The sequence below is a fragment of the Perca flavescens genome, chromosome 11 (genome assembly GCF_004354835.1).
Source record: "Perca flavescens isolate YP-PL-M2 chromosome 11, PFLA_1.0, whole genome shotgun sequence".
Classification (NCBI taxonomy): domain Eukaryota; kingdom Metazoa; phylum Chordata; class Actinopteri; order Perciformes; family Percidae; genus Perca; species Perca flavescens.
In genome coordinates, this window is record NC_041341.1 from 13,898,976 (window position 1) to 13,923,147 (window position 24,172).

The 24,172-nt window shown below is 41.2% G+C and overlaps 2 protein-coding genes across 7 annotated transcripts in view; both read right to left on the reverse strand.

Moving 5' to 3' along the window:
- Positions 1–539: 539 nt before the first annotated feature.
- LOC114564160 (solute carrier family 22 member 4) lies at positions 540–12,264 on the reverse strand. Of its 3 annotated transcripts, none has more exons than XM_028591369.1 (11): positions 11,679–12,264; positions 9,352–9,558; positions 6,932–7,035; positions 6,436–6,590; positions 5,985–6,156; positions 4,963–5,089; positions 4,395–4,495; positions 3,836–4,050; positions 2,251–2,433; positions 1,370–1,505; positions 540–970 (listed from the first exon to the last, which is right to left on the reverse strand). In XM_028591369.1, the coding sequence occupies exons 1-11, from the start codon at positions 11,886–11,888 to the stop codon at positions 868–870; spliced, it is 1,713 nt and encodes a 570-aa protein (XP_028447170.1). In that variant the 5' UTR covers positions 11,889–12,264; the 3' UTR covers positions 540–867. The 3 variants fall into 3 exon arrangements, with proteins under 3 accessions (XP_028447170.1, XP_028447169.1, XP_028447171.1); XM_028591368.1 differs by having other exon boundaries at positions 9,352–9,561; XM_028591370.1 differs by lacking the exon at positions 9,352–9,558.
- A 4,666-nt stretch (positions 12,265–16,930) lies between these two features.
- Positions 16,931–24,172, reverse strand: part of znf385b (zinc finger protein 385B) — a 57,275-nt gene continuing 50,033 nt past the window's right edge. For 3 of the 4 annotated variants that reach the window (XM_028591089.1, XM_028591091.1, XM_028591092.1), the window contains 5 exons: positions 23,696–23,867; positions 23,196–23,570; positions 22,614–22,798; positions 22,354–22,449; positions 16,931–21,999 (listed from right to left, as the gene is read on the reverse strand). In XM_028591089.1, the coding sequence (XP_028446890.1) occupies positions 21,730–21,999; positions 22,354–22,449; positions 22,614–22,798; positions 23,196–23,570; positions 23,696–23,867 (1,098 nt within the window). In that variant the 3' untranslated portion in view covers positions 16,931–21,729. The remainder of the gene's footprint in view (positions 22,000–22,353; positions 22,450–22,613; positions 22,799–23,195; positions 23,571–23,695; positions 23,868–24,172) is intronic. The other variant, XM_028591090.1, reaches the window with a different exon arrangement.

Genomic DNA, 24,172 nt, shown 5'->3' on the forward strand with positions numbered 1-24,172 from the left:
TCATGTAAGTCAAAACTGCCTGCGAGCTTCTCCTGTACTACACGGTAATTCCTCTACTATGGGACACAATCGCTAGCCTATTTTTACAAAAACGTCTGCTACGGAGCCATAACGTGAGGTACAAGGTAATGGAGCCTTTTATACATTGTCGTGTTTCTTTAGAAATAAACAATGGACAAATAGAGTCTTTAAACACTTCAAATGTAAAGTTATTCGCTGTCAAAGTGACGTCAAAATGTATGCTAGTCAGTGGAATGCTAACGGGAGGTGATCGTTTTGTAGCATCAAAATGGCGCCATAGGAGGTTTGAGTTCTGAAGCGAAGCTTACCCCCTTGATGACAGCAGCCATGTAGCACCTGCATCTTTAAAATACATTAGCCAAAGAGGGACATACCTCCGCCTTTCGCCCTCTCACACTCAGTGGCACCGTGACGAATACCAGGGGGAGATTACTCGCCAGGGAAGCAAAAAAAAGAATTAAAACGACAACACAACAGGCAAAGCAACAAGACCAATGTTAATATTGGAGTGGCTAGAACAGCTGTGTGTAAACAATGGAGATACTAAGAGCTAATTTTGGGTTTGGCCACCGTAGGCGCTCGGAATGGGAGGGGCTGGAAAGTAATATTCAGTTGGTTGTCATAGATGGGAGAAATTCTACACAATGTAGCTTTAATTTGATTCCTTATTTTCAGCAAAGCTTTGCAATAGTGTCCTTTTCCATCTCAGTAGTGCACTCTGTCTCTACTGTATGTAAAGACAACAAACTGTTACTATTCATAAGGTGTCAATGAATGCCTCACTCCCACGGTTCACAGTTTTAGTGTTGTCCGTTGTTTTTGTTTTCTTTCATTTTTTTGTGAGTCTTATAGGTGAGTTGTGCAGATGATCTCAGGTGCAGTAGTCTGGTCTTTAGCTGATTTCCCATCATCCTCTGACAGAGACATGGAGGCCCATGGCCACCTGAACCTGGAAGCCAGATGAGGAGAGCTGCATTATTCAGGTGGCACATACACAATGATATTTCATTTTACATTGTACAAATCTTGTTCTATATTTTAATATGATTTGACACCTTTTTGGTTCTTCATTGTCAGCTGCTGTCTCTGTTCTTGTGTCTAAGCATCCATTTAAAACTTAACCCTAGTGTGTTTCATTCATTCATGCACTGTGCTTATTGTTATGCACTAAATCACCATGCCAAATTCCTTGTATGTGCAAATCTACTGTTTCTGATTGTTCTGATATATTGTTGTGTAGATGTGTATGAGAATAGTTTAGTTCATTTCATTTCAAAGATCCACTCTCAGATTCGTAGACTTTTCCTATGCTAAACGACCGCATCACCACTCAAATGTGCAGACTGACCGCTGTGTTACCGCCATCTGCTGGATGGTGTCAGGCAGCGGCTGTTTGAAGGTCTCTGGCAGGAAGACGCAGACCAGAACACTGAGCACAGACAGAGAACCTACAACGATCCACGGCAGGAACTCATTGAACACAGCTGGAGACAAAACCAGACCAGATCAGTGAGTTCATACTTTGTCCAACACATACCCTTATAAGCATTACATTCATCTAAATTCCCCAAAAATTGGATAAATGTCTTGAAACCCCACTAGAGCAAACCAAAAATATACTCAAACTATAGCTGTATCGTCAGATTTAAAGCTATAGTGCGTAGTTTATGTCTCCCCCGTGAGGAATTCTAAGTAATGACAACAATTCTGTCGGTGCATCCACATGATACAAGCCTTCCGTGATCACGCTTCACCCTCTTCCACACGGTTGCTATGTAGCCAAGGAGGACACAGAGGATTACAAAAACATGATGGACTCTTCAGAAGAGGTAATTATCTTTACTCAAGTTTCTGCCCGCAAAAGTTGCCGTACTATACCAATTTCTAAACACAGCCATGCTGAGAAATACAGAGTGAGTTTTGTGGAGCCGATATTCTCAATTAGCATTGTGTCAACTCATTTGGCAATGGCTTGAATGTAACGGACATTCTATATTATTAAAAAGTTACGCACTAAAGATTTAACTGAGGGCACTGAGAAGAGTTTGTTTTTTTGTCATTTGGGTGAACTAACCTTTTAAAAGCCCATCACAATAGCAGCCTCACAGCTACTACCTCAGCTGGTATTGATGGTACCACTACTACAACAATTATTTTGTTGTAATAAGTTATTGCAGTATATATACTCTATATACTCCACAGTTTAATGTTTGAAGTGAAAGGTCTCACCCAGCTGCAGCAGGTACGGGGAAATAGAGGACCCAACTCTGGAGAACATGGCACAAGAGGACATTGCTGTGTTCCTGATGACTGTGGGAGAAAGCTCACCAGTGAACATGTACAACACCCCGGCACCAGCCAGAAGGCCAAATTTACCAAGCAGCACCAGGGTCAGGGTGAGAGTTGGATAACCTGCAGGGAAGAGGAGGGCTGTAAGTTAACGACGGGGAAAAGGAACTATTTCTGAAGCACTGAACCACTATGAAGCAATTGACAGCTCACTAAACCCCCTCCCAGAGTAGCGATCGCGCAATCATACCATAACTAAGCCTGGCAGGCATGTCAAGCTTTGTATTTCTTGATATGTGTTGAATGCATGTTGCTGCAATAAGAGAGATATTTTGTATATAAAGAGTTATGAGGTGACGTTTTGTTTTTAATCTTTCCCAAACCAACCCAGCAAAATTGTAAGGAATAGACTAACCTTTGTGTTTATCTGCTCTAACATGAACTGCAATCGTTAGCATGCATGGCCACCAAGCACATCATTTACAGCAGGAACCTAGCATTAGTTTCAAAGCTGAGGAGCAGTATACAAACTCTATTATCTTGTTGGACTGCAGGTCACTTACACTTTTATTTATAATACTGTAATCGTAGTGCTTACTGGCAATACTCTGCAATTCAAGAACAATGCTGCTCTTTTCTTCCATGTCTTCTTCATGGATTATCAACCAGTGAGGATACTGACTTTAGCCTCAGTCTGTTAGCATAATAGTATGAATGCAGCCTTCAAATGCACATTTAAAGGTTCCCTGTGCAGTTTTTGACCACTAGTAGAGCGTTTATTTTTATGAGTGGATCCCCGACGCGATCCACATTCTTGACAATGTTTTCACACTATTGCACTGATCTACAGGTGGTGTTAACATACCAGTATAATGCAGCAATGCACCAGCAAAGCCAGGGAAGAGTAAGACTGCAATTTGGTAAACTTGCATGCAAGCGAAGCTGATAAAAGAAAACAATACGCTTTGCGAATGTTTTTTGAGGAAGGAAATGCATTCAACACTTTGTCAAACCTCAAGGAGAATGTGTGTTGGTGAGTAACAACACTGAATGTAGATATCATTTGTGTTTGTGTATTTATCTGGTATTGTTTTTCTTTTCTTCTTTTACAACATACTTAATACTTAAAAAAAAATAAAATCAAATTGACTCTAAGTTAGCGTTAGCTAATTACCCAACACTAGCTACAGCTGATGAAAACTACTTGCAACAATAATGGTTTCAGCAAGCAGAATTAACAACCCCTGGCTAGAAATGAGAAGCTGCTTATGTCTACTTCTGTCTGAAATCAAGAATCCATTGTTCCCAAAATTAGTAAGAATTCCGATGATAAATCTGCATCCGTTATCGTTGCAAACTGCATATGTGGTGTGCAAGAACGAGAGTCCCTGACAGGCGTAGCAGCGGTAACTAAAGGGAATGGGGCTTAGTGGTTAATTGTTTTGATTTAATTCAAAAACATGAATAACTCACAAAGAAAGAAAGCAGTGGAGGAGTGCAGCTAGCTTGTGCTAGTCTTACTCACTGTACAAAGTGATTTGGATGAGGAGCAGAGCTAGCGCCCCCAGCAGGGTGAAGCTGATATACGACAGGCGGCGAGGAAGACTGCGTGCCGCCAGCCAACTGGCAGCGTACGCCGGGAGCTCAACAGCCGTCACCAGGAAGTAATTCAGGAAAGGGTTGCCATAGAGACCAGACATGTTGAATGACAGTCCAAAATAGCTTACACTCAAAGAAAACCTGCAAACAAGAATTAAATGTTAGCGCCCAGTAAGACTACAGCAACACTATGAGCTTAAATGTAATAATGTAAACTAAAGGGTTCATCCTCTGGAGAGCCGGAATGTGAAACTGAACATTAGATGCTGATATTATTGCGGTAAGAATGGAAGATTTGTCCTGATGGTGGTGTTAGAGGGTCCCCAAAATTATTAGTAATCATCCTCTGCGGACAACACTAAATTTGATGGAAATGGACAACTTTGATGAAATACTGTATCTTCTTCCTCTGGATGGATGGACCAACCAGTAAAGTTCTTGAAATTCAGGGGAAATTCTTGCAATGAAAATGTGTTTTAACTCACCACATGAACCAAAGAATAAATGTAATCTGTCGAATGTTTGCTGTCCTCAGCAGGTCTAGGAAATTGGGGGACTCTGCCTTCTCGCTTTTTGCTTTTTCAACCTGTGGAGGGACAGAAACTGCAGTACAATGTACACCATGCTTTAGCCCCTATGAGGTCCTCAGAGTTACTGCAGGGGGCCACCAAATTGGCCTAACATAAATTCAACACATTATTAGCGAATGTAAATCTGCCTATTTGATAATAGGTTTACTGGCCCATAGGTAAGGTAGTCACTAAGGCCATCCACAGTTAATTAAAAGGATTCAATGTGCTACATGTATGTTTAATATAAAAAAATGACTTATGAAATTATGCCAACAGTTAATATTTGAATAGCTTAGTATTGTATGCAAAAAAGGTATAAAGGCTTTTGGCTGCCCTACAGGTTATTTTAGGCCCAGGTTAATTTTATACATTTAGGGGGTCCCTGCTCCGTCTTTCTTTCAGTTAAGGGGTCCTTGGCTTAAAAAACGTTGAAGACCCCTGCTTTAGTGTGTGAAACAAGGCTGAGGTTTGAGGCCCTTACGTTGGCTGAGAGGAAGATGACATGTGGAGCTTCCACTCGGTTATCCAGAGCCGCTGACCTCAGCAGGAGTTCTGCTTCCTGAAAACGGCCTCGAGACACCAACCAGCGAGGAGACTCTGGGATCAGCCTGGTGGACACACAGTTGAAAATGGTTTGGTTTAAATTGGGGAAGGACTCTAGATCACCCTCGTTCATCCATGTGTGTTATATACAGACTCTTTCTCATTCATCAAGCTATGGTGGGAATAACTAAGGAGTCTGTCCACCTAGGTCGGAAATTATCAGACAAGCATGGCGAACGTTCGTGAAAAAAATGTATTTCACGCTCGAAAATACAAGACACCTTGTGCCTCTGGCTTTGGTTTAAATGTATTTTCAGAATATGTGCACAGGGCATGTTCAAGCTTAAACAGGGTGCTTAGTTGCACTTTACACATAACATGCAGTAGGGCATTCCTTGAGTGGGGTGTTCCCAAGTGGCTGTGTGGGCAGGAAAGGCCAGTTTGAGTCATAGATCCATGAGTCGGAAGACTTATCAGACAGCAAACAGTTTATAATACACAGAGACAGGTGTTTAGAACTGTGGAACGTTATCACATCAACTAATATTTTATTGTAAGGTAGACAGTGTTTATGTAACAGTAATCTACCAGGAATGTGCACTTGCATGTATTTGATCCGGATGGCATTGCATTTAATTTTGGCAAGAATTGAGCCAGGCTAAACTTCTTTTGCTGAATGACCCTGTGTTTATTTTGTGAAGACCACCCTCAACAAGTGATTCCATTCAAATGAAAGCAAGGGTTTAGTTTTTTATCTGTCTGAATGAAGTCTTTTGTTTGTAGTACATTCAAGGTACAAAATCAGGTTACCAGTTGGACAAGTTGGACACACTCATTAACTGGACCCTGACATATGTCCTCTTGTCCTTTATGTCATATCAAAATATCACCTGCAAACTAATTAATCAATTAGTACAAAAGATGCAGATATATCGTGATAGTGTTCTGAGGTCATCTTACCACCAGAGGGGGATACAGGCCAGGCCTGGCACAGCCATGGTCAGTGACAGGTGTCTCCAGCTCCTAACAAGGTAAGCAGTGACAGGCAGCACCATCATACCGAACACGTAGACCCAAGGCAAACACAGGTTGGAGAAGAGAACTCTAGTCGAACCAATCAGGATCTCTGAACCTGTGGAGGAAACGTTTAAAATGTGTCAGCGAATGATACTAACTTCTCTAATGGACCTTTTAGTTGTTTCTGTTGTGCACAAGGATAAAATAATGATGACGTTGTAAGTAGAAATATATTAGTGAAAGTTTGATGACAATCCATCATCGGTATTTATGAAAACTTCTCTCTCAACAATACAAAACAACACTGGTGTTTTCATATGTGTTGTGAAGATACATTTTTGGGGTTTAAAGCACTGGCTTTGTATGTATAATAAATAAATTGAAAAAGCCATACCCAGAACAAACGCAACTATATAGCTGGTGATCTGACCCAGGCCCAGCAAAAAGAAGAGCATGGTGAAGACGGGCCACGACGGAGCAAAGGCCACAGCACTGCTGAAGATGCTCAGCGCGGTGATGGCACCGAACAGTACAGGCTTCCTACCAAATCTGAAATACAAATACAACAGATTTAGATATTAATGTCAAAGAAGAGAGACTGAAGTAGTAAGATATTGTTGGAAGCGTGAAGGTCGTCCAAGTTTAAAGCAAACCATAAAAGCTCAATGTTTTTTTTATTTGAAGACTATGTACATGGTGTAGGTCTCTACATTTTAGGACTGTCAGCTATTTAAATTATTGTACATTTTCTTTTTCCATAAATTGTCGAAGACCTTCATCTCTTTGGGTCAATGCTTGGTTAGCTCACAGCTAACTTAACTCTCTGCTAACTCTAGCAGCTGAGAGCAGCAGTAAAAAGGGAAGCAGTTTCAACTGAATCTGAAAATTACCGGTCAGACATCTGTCCAGAGATGAAGCATCCGAACAGTCCTCCCAGGAAGTAAACGACAGAGGTCAGAGGCTGTTTCCATTGGTCCCTGCATACCAGGTTAAACTGGAAGAGAAGGGACATTTGGGAATTCTGCAGCAGACATTAACATATTAACTGGAATAATACTGCAGACTATAAAGCAAAGATGGGAATGCAACCAGGAATAACACAACAAACAGACATTAAAAGCATGAACTGGAAAAACACCCAAAAGACCAGTCCCCCTGGTCACCTGCAGTCACGTATGTCTGGGAACAGAGCCTTTTGACCTGATCTATCTGTGCTTGAGTTGTTGTTCCTGTAATGGTTTATCCTGAGTCTGTATGTCCTGAGTCTCTGTTCCTTTCAGTCTTCTGCACAAGCTTTTGAACCCCTATTTCCTGCTTGAACCCCCGGTTCTTCCTCTGAGCACGGTCCTCTAGCATCCAACTACTTTAAGCCTAGTCTTCCAGTGTCCTTCAGTGTCAATTTCTTTAGAAATGGTTCTTAAATGTTTTGCTGCTTTGAGCACAGTCCAGCATAATCCATCTCTTGTCTGCTTGGTCCTCCAGCATCAACCTCCTCAGAGCTAGGTCCTCCATCATGTCCACTCCTGTGAGCTCAGTCCTGCTTCTCAGAACCTATACTTCGGTATCCATAATCTTAGAGATGGTCCTGCAGTGTCCGGTCCCTCCAAGCCTGGTAATTCAGTGTCCAGCTCTTCAGAGGCCTGTCCTCAGGCTCCAGTTCCTACCTGTCCTGACTGCTGATTTCAACACCATCCATTTTGCTTGGTTTTGGTGGGGCTGTGACATTGCCTTGTCTATGGCCTGGCTTTGTCTTCTCCTCTGGGCCATCCTCCTGAGCTTTTCTACCTCCCTGTGCCAAAGGTTTGGTTGCCCAACCAACATATGCCTCAGCCTCACAAATGGCACCAAGCTGAGATGAACTTTACAGAGTTGCCTCACAACAGTACATGGCATAAATCACTTTATGGTGAGGGATTTGATTGTGTTGCTTTCACTGCTTCTGCCTCATTATCTATATTGCCAAGTTGCTGTGGTATTTGAGCCCTCCTGGTTTTCTTGGCTACCTGTTTACCGGTTGCCCTGTAGTAAGTCTTGCATCGCATCTTACACTCTACCTCACACAGTCTTAGTGCGCTTATGTATTTTAGAGTACACTGTTTTGGCAGTTAATGTACACGATATTGATGCACTTTACTATTTCATACAAACAAGAAATGAGACAAAACGTACGCCAAAAGATGTAACTTTGAAAAGCAACATGACCTCATGACTTCGCGTAAACATACACGCCCACTTTCTTAAGCCAAGTGGCGTGTTATTTGTACACTGTATACAGTGGACGTAAACATACACGGCATGTTATCGTCACTTGGCGTGTTATCGAGAGAAGAAAGCTACGGTTGGGTTTAGGAAACGTGACATGCAGGTTGGGTTTAGGAAAAGAGGAACAAGTTGGTTTTAGGAAAGAACAACAGGGTTGGATTTAGTAAAAAAAGAAAGCAACAGTTGAGTTTAGGAAAGTGACACGCGGGACACAAAGGAAATGTGACACACAGGACACGATCCCTGGTCTCCTGGGTGAAAGCCCCGTGTTTTACCCATCCACCAACCTCCCTAAGTGGATTTTCGCCCTTTCATACTACTCGCTACAATGTAAATTCACAAACAATCGCAAGGTAATGTAAGTCAATGGAGGCCAAACGGCGTTGATAAACACGCTAAAAAGCAAGTACGCGTCTTGATAACACGCCAATAATGGCATACAAATTGGCGTGTGATACATACGCCATTTCATGAGATCAGTCTGTGAAAAGCCTTGGAAACTTAAAGTATATTTAATTTGATCACTTTTCCTCAGTGAACTCAAAAGGTCAAAACCCTGTCAGAAGTAGTTTGCACTATGTAAATGGAAAACAGATTAGAATAGCACAACATAAATTAATATACAGCTGTTTTTCTTTGTATTTGCACATAAAAATAACCTGACTAAAAGTTAAATCCAGATTCATTAACAAACACAAACATAAATTTAGCCACTGTAGCTGTTGTACAGTAGCCTAGAAGTTGTGGCATTACACCACACAGATATATGATACATGCAGAAGATACCATCCACTCATTTCCAGTTTTATCAAGGTAAGTCAATGATTGGTAGCCGCTAAGAGAGGCAATGACGCATCAGTGTTTTACAGACAGAAGCTGTTCTGACCAGACCGGATTCTTATATAACAATCTGGAGTCTAAACAGTAACCAACATAGACGGAGGAAGGTGGGGGGTCACTAATGGGAACAGCAAAAGTAAAATGTAGTGTTTTTGTGCTTGCAGTAGTAAATTCCATAGTAACAACAGATGCAGCAATAGCTCAGTACCTCAGTGACTACAGTAGACTCGTAGTGCTCAGTACTGTAGGTCCATCCATCTTTACAGCCCTCCTGCTTCAGGCTAGAGAGAAGGAGCCCTGGACCTGAAAGGTTGTGGATCAGGTCCAGGCTGGGTCTGGTTCCCAGTGCAGACAGGTTCTGCACCTGGTCCATCTCGTACCGGCTACAACTGCTCCTCTCAAGCTGCCCGGCCATCTGCTGACCAGGAAAACAAGATCCTCATTATTTCCAACTTGTGCTGCAACAACAAGAGGTGCACCCGAGCAGACCACATCAGTTCTGACCTGCATAAAGATCACTTCCCTAATCCAAAGATCAGAGTCAATGTTCAACTGCAGCTGCAAACTTCAGGGGAGTCAGGGCCAGCCTAACAAGTCTTTTATTTTAATTTTATTGAAAAGGAAAATTGTGCGTCTTAAGTTCAATATGCAGCTCTGTTTTTGGTCTCCACCATCTCTTGAGATATAATATCTGGTACTTTAGCTGCTAAATCCTTCACTTTGTTCAGCAGCAATAGTTCAGTTCTTTATTACCCCAGATGAAAAAACTAATTTGCAGTCAGGAGAATAAGCTAAAAAAGAAAAAAGAAAGAAAGAAAAAAAAACAATACAAAAACAAAAAGTACAAAAATGTTTCCTGTACATACAATATGCAGAAAACAATTATACACAATACTACAGCAGCAATCTCTAAAAAAAATCTAAAGTAAATGCACAAAGTAAGATGAGTTACTGCACAGGAAACAAAGGAGTTCTTACTCCTATTGCTCTTGAACTGGGGTACTCTGACTGAAAGTGAAGGGGGTGTTTTGTGCAGTCAAATATAGATCTGGCCTTGCAGAGTACTTGCAGGTCAAAGATAGCTGTCAAGAGGATCTGTGGGATACCTATCACCTTACCAGCGACCGTCACAACATGGCTTAGGTGTTTTTTGTCCCTGATGTTCAGACCATACCAAGCAATCCTGGTAAAAGTAAGAACAGATTGAATAAAAGACTTATGAAACAGAGTAGTTGCTAACTGTGTCTGTCTGCTGTTTGGTGCTGAGCAGGTAGTGTACAGTGAGTTTATAGCTGAAAACAGCAGCCTGCTACAAAACAAACAACAACGCTGTAATACAATACACCCTCATACATAAACAACATTATAAGTAGATTTCCAAAATCTCCCAAAACAACACATACTAACGCTCTATTTACCGCTGCACGGTGGTGGTGTAATCATGTGACCTATTTAATGTAATGGCCGCAGTTTTAAACACATAATAAACGTGAAACAGAACTAGTAAAGTTTAAGCACAAAAATACTACATCAGGGATTTGCTTAAAATGTGTCACATAAAACTATTACAATTAGGACGGGACGTGATGTCATCGCGACACATACTAAGGTCCGTAAAGGTCAAACTGACTTTTGGTTTCACATGGGACATAAATCCAAGTATCCTGAGTGAAAATCCTGTGTATGTTTGACTCATCCACCACCCCAACTTATTTCAAACCAAACACGGTTTGCGCTGCCGCTGCGTCGAGGAGAACACACGAAACGCGGACGTGGCCCGGCGCAAGGGATTGAAAACAATGGGTTTCAGAGTGCAGTGGTGTCTGATAGGTCCTTTACGCAGAACTTCCTCTCGCGATAATTACTTCATCCACAAAAGATCGCTCGCTAACAAGAAACGTAATAGTCGGTCGTTATGAGCTGCTTGCTTAATCGACCCATATGGTTGTTTTCTGGGTGAGGACCGACTGCTGGAATAATAGAGTATAAACTTAAACTGTAAGGTTATGGGCCAGAAAACCAAAACAATAAGACACTAAAACAATATGATGCTAAAACACTTTGTAGCGCTAAGGGGAAATTCAGAGTTAATTGAATTTTGGGGAGATATTCTCTTCCGGTGTTTTATTAACCATGACAATGAAGGTCCCCCAACTTTAAGTTAGGGTTACCTAACCCTAACCCTTAGTTAAGGAGGATTAGGGGTTAAGGCGATTGTAATTACAACCGAAACAAAGATCTTTTCCTAAACCAAACCAAGTCCTGTTTGGGCCTAAACCGTAACCATAACATTGTCACATCATAAAACAAAGATTTGTAACACATACAAATGATGCATGCCGCTGATGAAGGGTTCAGATCCAAAAACACTTAAATGTGTTGATATGCACAAATAAATATTTTGATTGCATTTAAAAATAGTTAAATAATTGATTAAAGGCTGATGATGAAATAAAAGTCTTAATGTATTAATAACTTCATTCACTAGTCATTCAGTTTTGAACAGGTTTGAAAGCCATTCTCACTGGTTCTGACCTGTACTGGGATGCTGGTCTGGATCCAGTCCTGGCTTAGGTTGCTATTGTCGGGGATGTAGCATTGGTGCGGGGGCGTTGCCAGCAGGAAGATGACAGCCAGGAGGTTGTATCCACTTGGGATGGTGGTGAGACAGAGCAGGAAGAAGGTTCTCTTCTGAAATGGGCCCCAGGTCCCCAGGAACGACACTGACTCCTCATAGTCCTGCATTTTACTGGACTCTACTTATACTCTATTCTGTACGACTCAGATTTTTACTTTACACCTGCAGTCTATACTTTTCATCAGTTCATTCATTAAGTGCTATTATGTCTACTGAAATAACTAACAATCAATGCATAAAGATATATCTTAAAACTACAAATACTTTTAAAACTACATGTAGAAATATCTCTCTGACAAAGTAATATTATTACAATAAGTTCAAAAGCTACCAATATATACGCAATACCACGAAAATAAGTACCCTCTGTTACAACAAGTAGAACAACAACAAATGCAATTCTCCCACATATAAGTACCACAATAAGTGGAAATTGTTTCTCTCTGAATACAAATACTGTTAATAATCCTGTTGCAGCAGTTGTCAACGTCTCTCTGGATCTCTCTGAGGCTTCACACTTATCCCAGACAAGACACAAAAACTCCACCTCTCCTCATCCTCCCCCTCTCCTCCTCCTCTCAAAAGTCTGGGCTTATTGTGCAACTACTTGTTGCAACTCTTCATGTTGGGAACATCTACACTTCATATCAGAAATAGACAGAGAGAGAGAGAGAGAGCAGGCTGGAGACTCCCCACCCTGCTCTCTCTTTCTGTCTCCTCACTGGGAAAAAAAACATTGTGTCCCTTTTAAAAGGTAAACATGAAGATAATTGGGACTAAATGAAGAAACAGCTAGGAAGAGAACGTTTGATTAAATAAGGTTGAGGCTATAAAAGGTTTTTAGACGTTTTGTGCATAATTTCATAGACAACATATTTTTCATACTTTAAATTTAATGTTTGTGTATTTATGGAGCAAAGGTAGAATATGTAATGAGTGCAATGAGTATCAGCTTACTGTTTGTAAACAAACAGTGTTCAAAGTTGATCCCTTCTTTCACGGCTCAGAGCCAGAGAGAGAGAGAGAGAGAGAGAGAGAGAGAGAGAGAGACCTCTTTCACACCAATGACCAGGGTGGGACTGGGTTATCTGACCTGTGTTCAACCCTTCTTATGGCAATTCAAACCATGCCAGTCAACAAGCCTGGTCACGACAAGTCAGATACGGCCTGTGTCACAACCATAGACTATATAAACACATAACCGGAGAGCAATGCATCAAATGAACTCACGTGCTGGACATTGGTATGGTAGTTTACACGTCATAGAACAGCTAACGTTGTCGCATACTCCAGTCTAGCTGTACACAACCAGAACTAGTGCTATGTAGCATCTTGTAGCTGGCATTGTACAGTATGCTCTCTGCAGCGCTACAAGTTTGGTTACGTCCTAAAACACAAATAAAAAACTATCAAATACTCAACAGATTTTGTGGAGACGGAATCTCTTTTCTCCTACTCTGCATTTATTCATTATGCAGTTGCAGCAGTAAACAAGGAAGCACTATAGTATCGATTAATAACCATTTTAAGAACATTTTGTCTTTGTTTTAAGAACATTTTGTCTTTGTTTGATATCAATTACAAGTAAAGCTAGGCATTGCTGTCGGCTTCCTGACTCATTTTAAAAAATACAGGCTGAAAACTAGTGGCTCGGGTGATAGAGAGGGTAAACTTATTTTCATATATTTGCGTTCTAATGAGAAAAGCACTGCATATTATACTTTTAAAACCCACTCAATGAATTAACTTCAGCCAATTGTACTGTCTAAAGCTATCTCTCAGGGAGATAGCCTAATTAACATCACTAACATATTCCTTGATGTCCTGCCCTAAATTGACTTTTCACAGTAATCTGGTTTGTTGCCGCCATGTAAACGTCTCACAGAAGGTCAGTTATTGTGTGCCTGTAAACTGTGTGTGTAAGGTGTTGTCATGGCATTCACAGGCTCATGATAAGTGCAAGCTGGACGGCACAAGTGAAAACTCATCACCTTTTAACTGGCCCGATCATGCATTTCCACAAAGCAGGAGATATCGAGTGAACAGTAAATGATTAAACCAGTTAAAAGCTTCCTGTCCAGTCCAGTCCAGTTCTCTCTGTCTCTCTCTTTGTCTCTCCTTCCTGTCCAATGACCTCAGATGGACTGGTTTGTTCAGGCCTTTCTACTGAAGAGGTCTGACGTTTCAGTCTCAGCAGCTCTTGTCCACATGTTCAAACCAGTTTTAGAGAGAACAGTTTTCCTTCTAATGGTATTTATGAGTCAACATGTACCTGCTAGTGGACACAGATGAGAGTTACTATAGTAACATATTATAGTTATATTTTAGGGCATATTGGAGTTTTTGAGGTTTCAAACAGTGGTGTAACACACTTAACTCACATTTTTAATTGAGTAAAAGTAGCAATGTAAATACTATATTTCAACTAAAAGTCCTGCATTTAATATAGGAAAAGTGCAAAAGTATAAGCATCAAAATATACTACCAAAATACTCAAGTAAAGTACTGTAAAACCTCTAAATTGTACTTAGTCACATTGATTTCACAAGACTTACTAATGTCACATCTGGGTCTTTTAGGTCTCATAAAATCTATTTGATGTATTTTTGTTGATGACTCAAATCAAGCAAGGGCTGATATGATAGGGACTTAATCAAGACTACGAATCCGACAAAGCATTCAGTGCTTTCTTAGTTTTTCAATCAGTAAAAAGTACTGAGGTCAATGCCTCAGAGCTGTTTAAAAATCAAGTCAGCGAATAACTTTATTTAAAAAGAAAGCAGGACTTATGCATGTCAGCATTTTTTAATGTTAACAAATAAATCAAAGTTACAGAAATAAAATGATAAGGAGAGAAATGTTACATAATCTCAACCTGACAAGATTGTGTTTGCATATTTGCATCATCATCATAAAAAAACAAGTTCAGAGAATAAAGACTGTACATAAAGAAGTGGACGGAGGTTCCCTGGAGCAGGAAGGGTCTCTTTTTAACACGTCTGAGGACGATTGAATGCTGCTGTTCTGAGTTAAATCTAAAAGAAATATCTGTCTTTCTTAAATTCTTTTCTGAACTGTTTCTTGTTTTATTATAAATAGCTTTATGATCCCATTAAGTCAATTAGCCAGTTTCCATTCAAAATCATTTCTGAAAAGTTTTAATGGTAAGGATGGATGTGCAGAGTCTCAGAAAACTGTTACCACTGTCACCACAGTTTCAACGACAGAATCTGAAGTAGAGTGAGACCTCTTCTTGCAGCTCTCCCTCTCCCCTCTCTGTCGCAGGAGCATGCATGCACAACAGCCAATAGGAACACTCTCTCTCTCTAAAATGACCTGTGATTGGCCAAAGTCTCCCGTCAAAGGATAGATTATCTAGCGTTCCATTTACCTCAGAACCATAGACAGTATATCATGGACCATGAGACCCCGTTGCTCTGGACGGAGACCAGTGAAGGCTATTAGAAGCACTTTTCCGGTGATGGCCAGCTTTACTGCGCAGCCTCCAACTGAGAGAATGTGACGTGAGCAACGTGTCTGAAAGTTGTAAGTCTTCTGGTAGCTGTGCCAAGAGAAATCTCAATCATTCCCAATCTTACAGATACGGAGAGTGTAGGTGTATGTAAGGAGATAACATGGGCACAGGCTAATTATTGATCACTAACATGCTAGTTAACATTAGTAATTAAACCTAAACATCTCTTGTAAGTCGAAACTGCCTGCGAGCTTCTCCTGTACTATACGGTAATTCCTCTACTATGCGACAGTAAGTCACTTGGTTATGACACAATCGTTAGCTTATTTTTACAAAAACGTCTGCTATGGAGCCATAACGTGAGGTACAAGGTAATGAAGCCTTTTATACATTGTCGTGTTTCTTTGGAACTAAACAACGGACAAATAGAGTCTTTAAACGCTTCAGATGTAAAGTTATTTGCAGTCAAGTGACGTAAAAAAAAAAAATGGCGGTCAGCGGAATGCTAACAGGAGGTGATGGCCAGTTAGCAACAAAATGGCGCCATGATGGCTCGAGTTCTGAAGCGAAGCTTACCCCCTTGCTCAGAACTCGAAACCAAAGCTGGGAATGACGTCACACCCGAGTTGAATGCGTTCCATTTACAAGTCGGATTTTCATTGTTTTCATTAGCTCTAGCCAGGTTAGCCGTTGTTAGCAATGCCAGTTTATAACAACGCATTACGCAGTTTTTTGTGCTTACAAACAGCGTAACAACATGCCCACAGATATATGCAGGGGCGGATTGGCCATCGGGAATACCGGGAACAATCCCGAACGGCCGGTCCATTTTTCGGCCGAACCGGCCGGTGGTAACAACGTTTTTTTTTTTCTTTAATACGAGACCGGCCTAGCCGGCCGCAAAATTACGAATCCCACTATGGCCACGCCAAGACCCGCCCTACGAAACAGCTCGATTGGTTGGGGTTAGGCATTTCACCTCGAGTGGTTAAGGTTAGGGTTAGGGGATTGGTCAGGGGATAGGACCTGTACATGTAAGCATGGACGCCTGGCCAATAGTAGTGTGTGAAGGGCGGGACTTGGCGTGGTCATAGTGGGATTCGTAATATCGCCGCCCGTTCAGCTGCAGCGGAGCGCTGTGTCTGTGAGTGTTTCAGACCGGGCCAAATTGAAATACTTTCAATCTTGAGGGGGGATACGAGCGGCCCCTCCTAATAAGGCACCGAAAAAAGAGTTTACTTGTTTACTTTCAGTCAGGTTTGGATTTGGTGATATGAGGTAGGACAGTTTTAGGTTTTTATGAGTTTTAGGCCTGTATACCTGAGTTGCTTCTGTCTCAAAATTTTTGCTTTGATAAGCTAATTGTTTTTATTTTCTATTGTTGCACACATACACTCTCATCAGGAGGAGAGAGGAGGAGCAGCAGGAGAGAAGAGGAGGATGAGGAGGAGCAGTAGGAGAAGAGGAGGATGAGGAGGAGCAGCAGGAGAGAAGAGGAGGAGCAGGAGAGAGGAGGAGGAGGAGAGAGGAAGAGCAGGAAACAGACAGGTAGAGGGGCAGTGTGCAGGGCTGGGTAGGCAATCATATTAGGCATATCAATCAGTCAGATATTTACATATAAGATAAAATGCCAATAGTTCCACATACTAGATAATAACTTGACTGAAGCACAGATTGAATTAGAAAATGTTTTATTCTTGGTCATATTTATAACTGATGTTCTTCTCATGCATATGTAGCTGCACAATCAGTAAGCAGAGGCAGGGTCCATCACAGGGCAAGCTGAGCCAGGGAGCCAAGCTGAGAAAGTAAGGACACACACACACACACACACAAATCTCTATTTTATGGGACTGCACTGTAGTTTTTGAGTATACGAGTATGAGTATTTGTAACAATTTTATCACTCCAACTGACTGTGCACATGACATGCTGGTAGTCAGTATACTGTGACTTATGTGTTGGAGATTAGGTTTTGCTGACCTGGTTGTGTTCAGTGCAGTGGTGACTTGCTTATACAACCTGAGGAGGCAGGTGTCATCCTAAAGTTTCTTGAAGGTCTTCAGCGTAATCTGATTCTCTTTATACCATAAAAACACTATTAGAATTAAAATAACTGCAAAAAATCCTTCTGCTTGTGCACCAAGGGCACTCGCCTAAAAGGCCTCTACATCTTAAAGTCCCGGGCTGAATTTCAGTCCCAGTACGGCCTTGGATATATGGACAGCGCTGTGTGTACGACTAGACACAAATAACACATAAGTGCTTATAACTGTATATTACTACAGCTTTCACTACTGTTGATGCATGGAGCATCCACGTTGGATCTTTAGTTTGGGGTACTCTGTGGTTGTCAGAGTTCCAGGCTCGGAAATCCGAGGTCAGAAGGCGTGTTTCCGACTTTAACCTCGGAAAATCCAACTTCCGAGCACAAATGGAACACACTATAAAGCCTGAAAACAGAGCCAAGAGGAGGTACAGAAGTCTAGTGTTCTCTCAGACCACTTCAATTACAACATGCTGAAAGATTATTATGACATTCTTGCCCAACAATGCCAAAAATAAATTGCCTAGCACAGCTTTTAACTTAGATTTTGAAAATCTGGATTTATTCTTTTTAAATATATTTAGTGAGGGGAAAACACACACACAAATTTGGCGCAAATACATTTCCATCTAAACAATAATCAATAACAATCAGATGTGTTAAAAACAACTCCTGTGTGGTTTAGAGTGGGGCCCTGTGTGCAGCTGTGTGGGTGAACTGCTCCTTTAAACACTTCAATTTGCATGCCCTCACACTCACAATCTCAGTTTTCAGCAAAAACATTTTGACAGTTTAAACCAAAAGGAAAAGTTTATATCATGTCAACTAGAAATAACTCTTCAATTCAAACAGTGCATACCTGTTTGTTTCATTCCAGTATTGCAACTCGGCCCCAGTATCGGCCCTTGGCCCAGTATCAAGACTTGACCAGTGTCAAGACTCGCATCCAGTATCAAGACTCTCAGGCCTCAGTATTACTGATAAGGAAACGGAGCAAATAGAAAAGCAGCAGTTGATATGTACATTATTGCATCATGATGACATCGTCGGACAGAGAAGGAAGTTCAGCTAAAGAGTTCAGAGCTTCATTTTTAAGTTCAGCAACATTTGAATTGACACTTTGTCTTCTTTTGATACATTTTGTATGTTGATGTGATGGATAAGAGATACCTCACCATGAGACCAAAATACTGCATAGATAAACACACAAACACATAATGTCCTTAAATCTGTTTGTTCATAATTGGAAGACTGAGATGCTTCAAGTTCTTCAGGAGGAGGCAGGAAGACAAACAGGAAAATATTGACCGTTACCATAGAAAATAAAAAAACACTTTCATTATACAAAGATTTCTGCTTGTTTTATGATTTCCAATTTCTTTGATCCAGTCTTTAAAGTCTGGCCCACACATTGTTCCTTAAACTGTCTTTTCATCGGCATGGCTTTGACGTTCATTAGCACTCATTTCTGAAGTATCAAACCAAAATTTTTAGATATAGACTTAGTAGATTATTGCTTTGTGCACTCAATTTGTATGCGGTTCATTAGACAGTTTGAAATGTTTCTTACTAATTAAATAACTGCTTATAAATATGTTTTTGTATTTACAAAAAGAGCAGCAATGAATTTACTGACATTTATTTGTAGATTTTCAAGTGCTTCCTTTAAAAAAAGATAGAGTACTAATACAACACTCACATGCCCATATGTTCATTTAAAGAGTTATTGGTCAATGTAATTGTTCCTCCTGTCCATACTGGCTGTAAATACCCTGTGAACTTATCCTTTAAGTCTTTTCCACCCATTTAGATTCAACACCCTTTCAACACTGACTGCTTCACGCTGCAGCCCGTGAAGCAGGCTGCACTTTACAGGTGTGTGTGTGTAGTTGACATTAAAATGAAGGGCAAGGTTGAAAATGGGTGTGGTCCGAGCAAGGCCGCTGGAGATAGGGGGGTAGGAAGGAAAGGGAAAGGGCCCCCCCCACTTTACGCATCTGGTCCGATTTAGCCTCAGGGCTGTTGTGACGTCGCAAGATGATCTCTAGTATAAAGCTTCATACTAGATTTAAACACTCAAAACAGCTTGTTGTTTTAACGCTCTGAGCAATAAAATACAACATCTTTGTAGCGTCCATGTTGTTCCCACATTATAACTTCCCAACTCAGGAAATGGGACCATCCGAGGAGCACATAAATGCAGCATCATTTTCTCAGATGTTTTTGAATTAATTGATTGCAGAACAGAACAAGTGACTCTCCCTTAGTTGCTTATTGGTTCAATTATTGAAATTACTGATAGCCGATAAGAGAAGAGCCTGCAAAGTGAAGTGGACTCTCAACAAAACCTCCTGTTACATCATCTTGGAGGAGGTGCTTTTACACTTTGTCTTTAACTTTAACGTGTTAAGTTTTCTTTGGTTTCTCCTGGTTCTGTGAAGCTCTTTCACGACTGTCAAACAACCTTCTGGAGGCCAAAAAAATGCTAGCTAAAGCAATGTCGTTTGTTAGCGAACACCAGACCAACATTAAACAATCCTGCTAGTGCCCCCCAGAGACTGCAGGGTTCACTACACACAATATGAAATTGACGGACAGAAAAACAATATACAATATAAACGATATACTGACGTTAAGCAGGGAAAATCTGTTTGTGTGACAAAATAATCTCTCACCACCACTCAATCTCTCACCACTTATGAGCTTTTTTTCTTAGCTTTCAACCCCATCCGTGCAGCCATACTATCTATAAAAACAAAGCATTTTAGCCCTTCAAAGTTAAGTGTTAAGACTGCACATGGTTAGACAACAACTTCTTTCTCTGTGCCAAGATGTCAAAAGTCAATATGTGATTGTATGTGGTGTATTAACCAGGTCTAAGATAGTAATAGGCTCCTGTCATATATATATATATACATACATATGAATATATTGTGTGATAGCGACTGGGAGAAGTGGAGTGTAAGGCGACAAAAAAAAACAACGAAAATAACAAATATACCTCAGCCCCAAGAGACTGAATGAACAGTTGAAAAGCTCAGAATAAAGCTGGTTAGTGGCTGTGTGAGTTGAGATTATTTTGTCACACATAACATGCTAAATATTAAGCTGTACATAGAGCCTTACTAATAGCAGAGCTAAAAGCAGCATGTGTATCCTGAGGGTGGCAATAGGAGGAAAGGTAATGGGACCAAATCTAGGGTCTCTACACCAAAGAGATCATACGGTTGTTTGAAAGTTGTGAAAAAGCTTTGGGTGAATATGTTTATATATAAACTCTAAAATAACTAAAAGCAACCAGAGAAATGTTTATATTTAGTTTTTTCTCATGGAGAGTGAATAAGCATGTTAAATGTATTGATTAAGTAAAGTATAGAGAGACAAACACATTGTTGGTTTTAGTCTTTTCATGGGATTTGTCAACAATAAGAACAATTTAGAAAAATGCCTGCCTTATCTTTTAATTTATTTTTCTGCTGTATGTTAGGAACGAGTTGAACATGAGTGCAGGGACGTCTGAGGGAGGACAACTGAGGCATCAGTCCAGTGTTAACATGACATGAAGACATCTGCAGTAGTATTTGTTCATGACGGAGGACATCTGACATCAGGTTGGTGCTGGTTAGCTCCTCCAGCAAGAGCAAGAAGAGCTTCTGGTTTCAGAGGAGATTTGTTTAGACAGAAACAACCTCCTCCAAACTCCGAGGACCCGACCCAACCAGACCTGACTAATTTGTCCACCTTTGTGTCTCGGTTCCGGGTATCGTTGAGATATTTTTTTAATTCCGCTTTTCAATTCTAGTTCCTCACAAATCCTGGTTCTGATCCTGGTTACCTTAGTCAAAACTAAATTCATTAAAAAAAAACTCCAGCTTTATTTTCAGTACATTTGGGCTGCCACAAAGAGGTACTTTTTTGGTAAAAAAAAAAAATATATAAATATTCTCTACTGTATGTTTCCATGCACAAGTTGAATGTTTTACTTTCTTTTAGATGTTTTGAATCTGGAGCATCAAAACAATAAATGGGGACAACAAAAAAGCAGCATACTGATTTTTTTTTTACTATTGACAACCTATTGCTTACTAAGAAGGACTTTTCCATGACTGTAAAAAAAAAAAATCCAAGGTTTTCAAGGATGTGTGGGAGCCTTTCCGCCTCTGTTCCTTTCTGGTTTGGATAACATCATCACAGGTTGCTGTTGCGTCAGCTGTGAAGTTTCAGACCTGAACAGAAGATCCAGACAGAAGGAGAAGGTTCTCTCCTTTCAAGTTTCCTTTTGAAGCCTCAGTCAAGTGAGAAGGTTGCAGGTTTGAATCCCTGCAGCCTTGATGGCAGAGCTGACGTCTCTTCTTGACTCTTCCCTCACTCCAACAAACTGGAGGTCAAAGGTCAACAGTTCGACTCCTCACCGCCACCGCTGCCATCAGTAGGGTGTGAAGAGGATTGATCCTTGGCTCGCTCTGATTGGTCCAGGAGCCGGACGCAGGAAGGAGGCGGTGAAGAGGGACGAGGAGGTTGGAGGACGAGGATGGAGAGAGATGGTAGGGGTTAGGGGTGAGGAGGTGGGAGTGAGGAGGGGGGAGGAGGAGAGAGAGGAGGGAGGTAGCGAGATGGTGGAGGTGAGGGAGGAGGGCGGATGAGTAAATGGAGTGGAGAGGAAGGATTGAGAGAGGGAGGGCTTCACCAACTCCTTCTTAGGAGGAGAGGACAGGAAACAAGGAAAGAAGAGGAGGGGAAACAAAAGGAGAGGAAACAAGGAAGGAGGTTAGTGGAGAGGAACCATAAGGAGACAAATAGAGGAACCAAGGAAACAGGTGAAGAAACAAGGAGAGTAGAAAAAAAAACAGTGTGGAATAAATACAAAAAGCAAATAAACATAATCATTAATTCAAATATTATATTTTTTTATTGTCTCACCATTATTATAAGCATTCATCTATTTTACTGATGCATTCATTGATCTTCACAGATCTATAATTAACTATGGTTCATGCCAATAAAGCAAACTGGAAGTTGAATTTAAAGTGAGAGGTAGAGAAATACTTACAGTAAGTGAGCTGCGCTGCTGTTTGTTATAAGGGCTGTATTTGGGTTTGCTGGGTTTTCCTGCCACTCTGTCCTTGTGCCTCCTGCTGGAGATGTGCTGCAACAACCACAAACATTGATATTCTTCTGGGGTTCCCACTATGATATCATATAGTTAAACTGTGGCTGAGTCCGAAATCCATTCCTAGTTATGACAGTAGATCTGTATAAAGTACGGTTAGAATAATGTTATTATACTGTATGTGCCCGCTGTGTTTCTACCTGTTTGAGTTGGATCTCAGAGTTGACGTGGACATCACAGATCTGGCAGTGGAAAGTTTTGTTCTGTAGGCCGGAGCCCTTCAGTGCAGAGCTGCTGCCGTTCTTCAGCTTGGCTCCGGCTCGAGGGTAGGCCTTGATTGGCCCGGCACCGCTCCGAGCCTCCAGCATCGTCTTGTGCTTTGAGCCTGGAAACAGAGACACACAGAAACCAAACTTCTGTGAAACGAGACATAATGACAATGAAAAACTAGATAAATTCCCTTCCTTCCAGCCCACTAGTTCCCGTTTATTTCTATTTAAATCAAACTCCAGATACTTGAAACTTGATGAAGACAAATAATATATCTGTGTATAGTAATCATCATCATGTAGTAACACAAGTGTTAAAAGCTCTCCCTGTTGTTGCATTCAAGGACTGTGATAAAAGCTTTCCCTGTTGTTGCATTCAAGGACTGTGATAAAAGCTCTGCTTGTTGTTGCATTCAAGGACGGATGTGATCACTCAAGCTTCCACTGAGGAGATGAAAAATGGCAGCAGATAAAAATAATAAATAATCCTTACATCATCTTGTTCTTCCTCACCTGCATTATGAGCCTCCAACTGAGACAGAGAGTTGACGGCGACTTTACACAGAGAGCAGTACAACAGCTTCTTCGCTTTTTCCTCCTCCGACTCCACTGAGAGAGGAGCATCCTGGGTTGAGGCCTGGGAAGGAGGAGGAGGAGCAGCAGGGGATGAAGAGGAGGTGACAGGAGCTGGAGGAGGGGGAGGCGGAGAAGCTTGGGAAGAAGGGGAAGAGGAGAAGAGGCCTGAGGCGGGGAGAGCGGTGGGAGGACTGGAGGGAGGAGGCTCACTGCCTGGTCTGCTAGAGGAGGGGGAGGCGGAGGAGAGAGGGGAGCAGGAGGGGAGGAGGAAGGGTTTAAGAGGAAAGGAGTCCGTGGGGCTAGATAAGAGATCTGGAGGTAAACAGGTGGGAGAAGAGGAGAAGGAAAAGGAAAAAATTTTAAAAACACCGTTTGCTACTCCAAACTAAAAAATAAGTAACATTAACAGTATTTAGATCAGTGTTATTAAAATGAACCTGAGTGCTGATCGTTGCTTCTGTTAGCTGAGACAAGAGGGGTGGGGCAAACAGGACTTGTGATGCTCCCATTTGTCTCTCCAGTGATTGACAGCTTGGCCTTGGTCTTGTTCTCCTGAGACTTGAGCTTTTTGGCATGACGACTGCCTCTGTAATGAGCTTCTGCCTGAGACTGAAGAAAGAGACATACAGAGAAGTTTTAATTTTCTGTTTGGGCTTGTTTCTGTCATTTACTATGAGTCCTGATGTCACTTACTGTCTAGCCACTCTTCCACTAGCTTCTGAGACTCAGTACAGTCTTTCATTGAGGGTTTCTTTCACCAGTCTTTATGAAAAATTGCTGAATCCTTATCACTGTCCGACACTGTCAAACTATTTTTTAGCATAGAAAAAAAATTCAAAAACTGTTTTGCTAGCACAGCAGTGTGGGTATTATACGTCATAGTAGTCAATATCAATTATATCCATCAAAACACA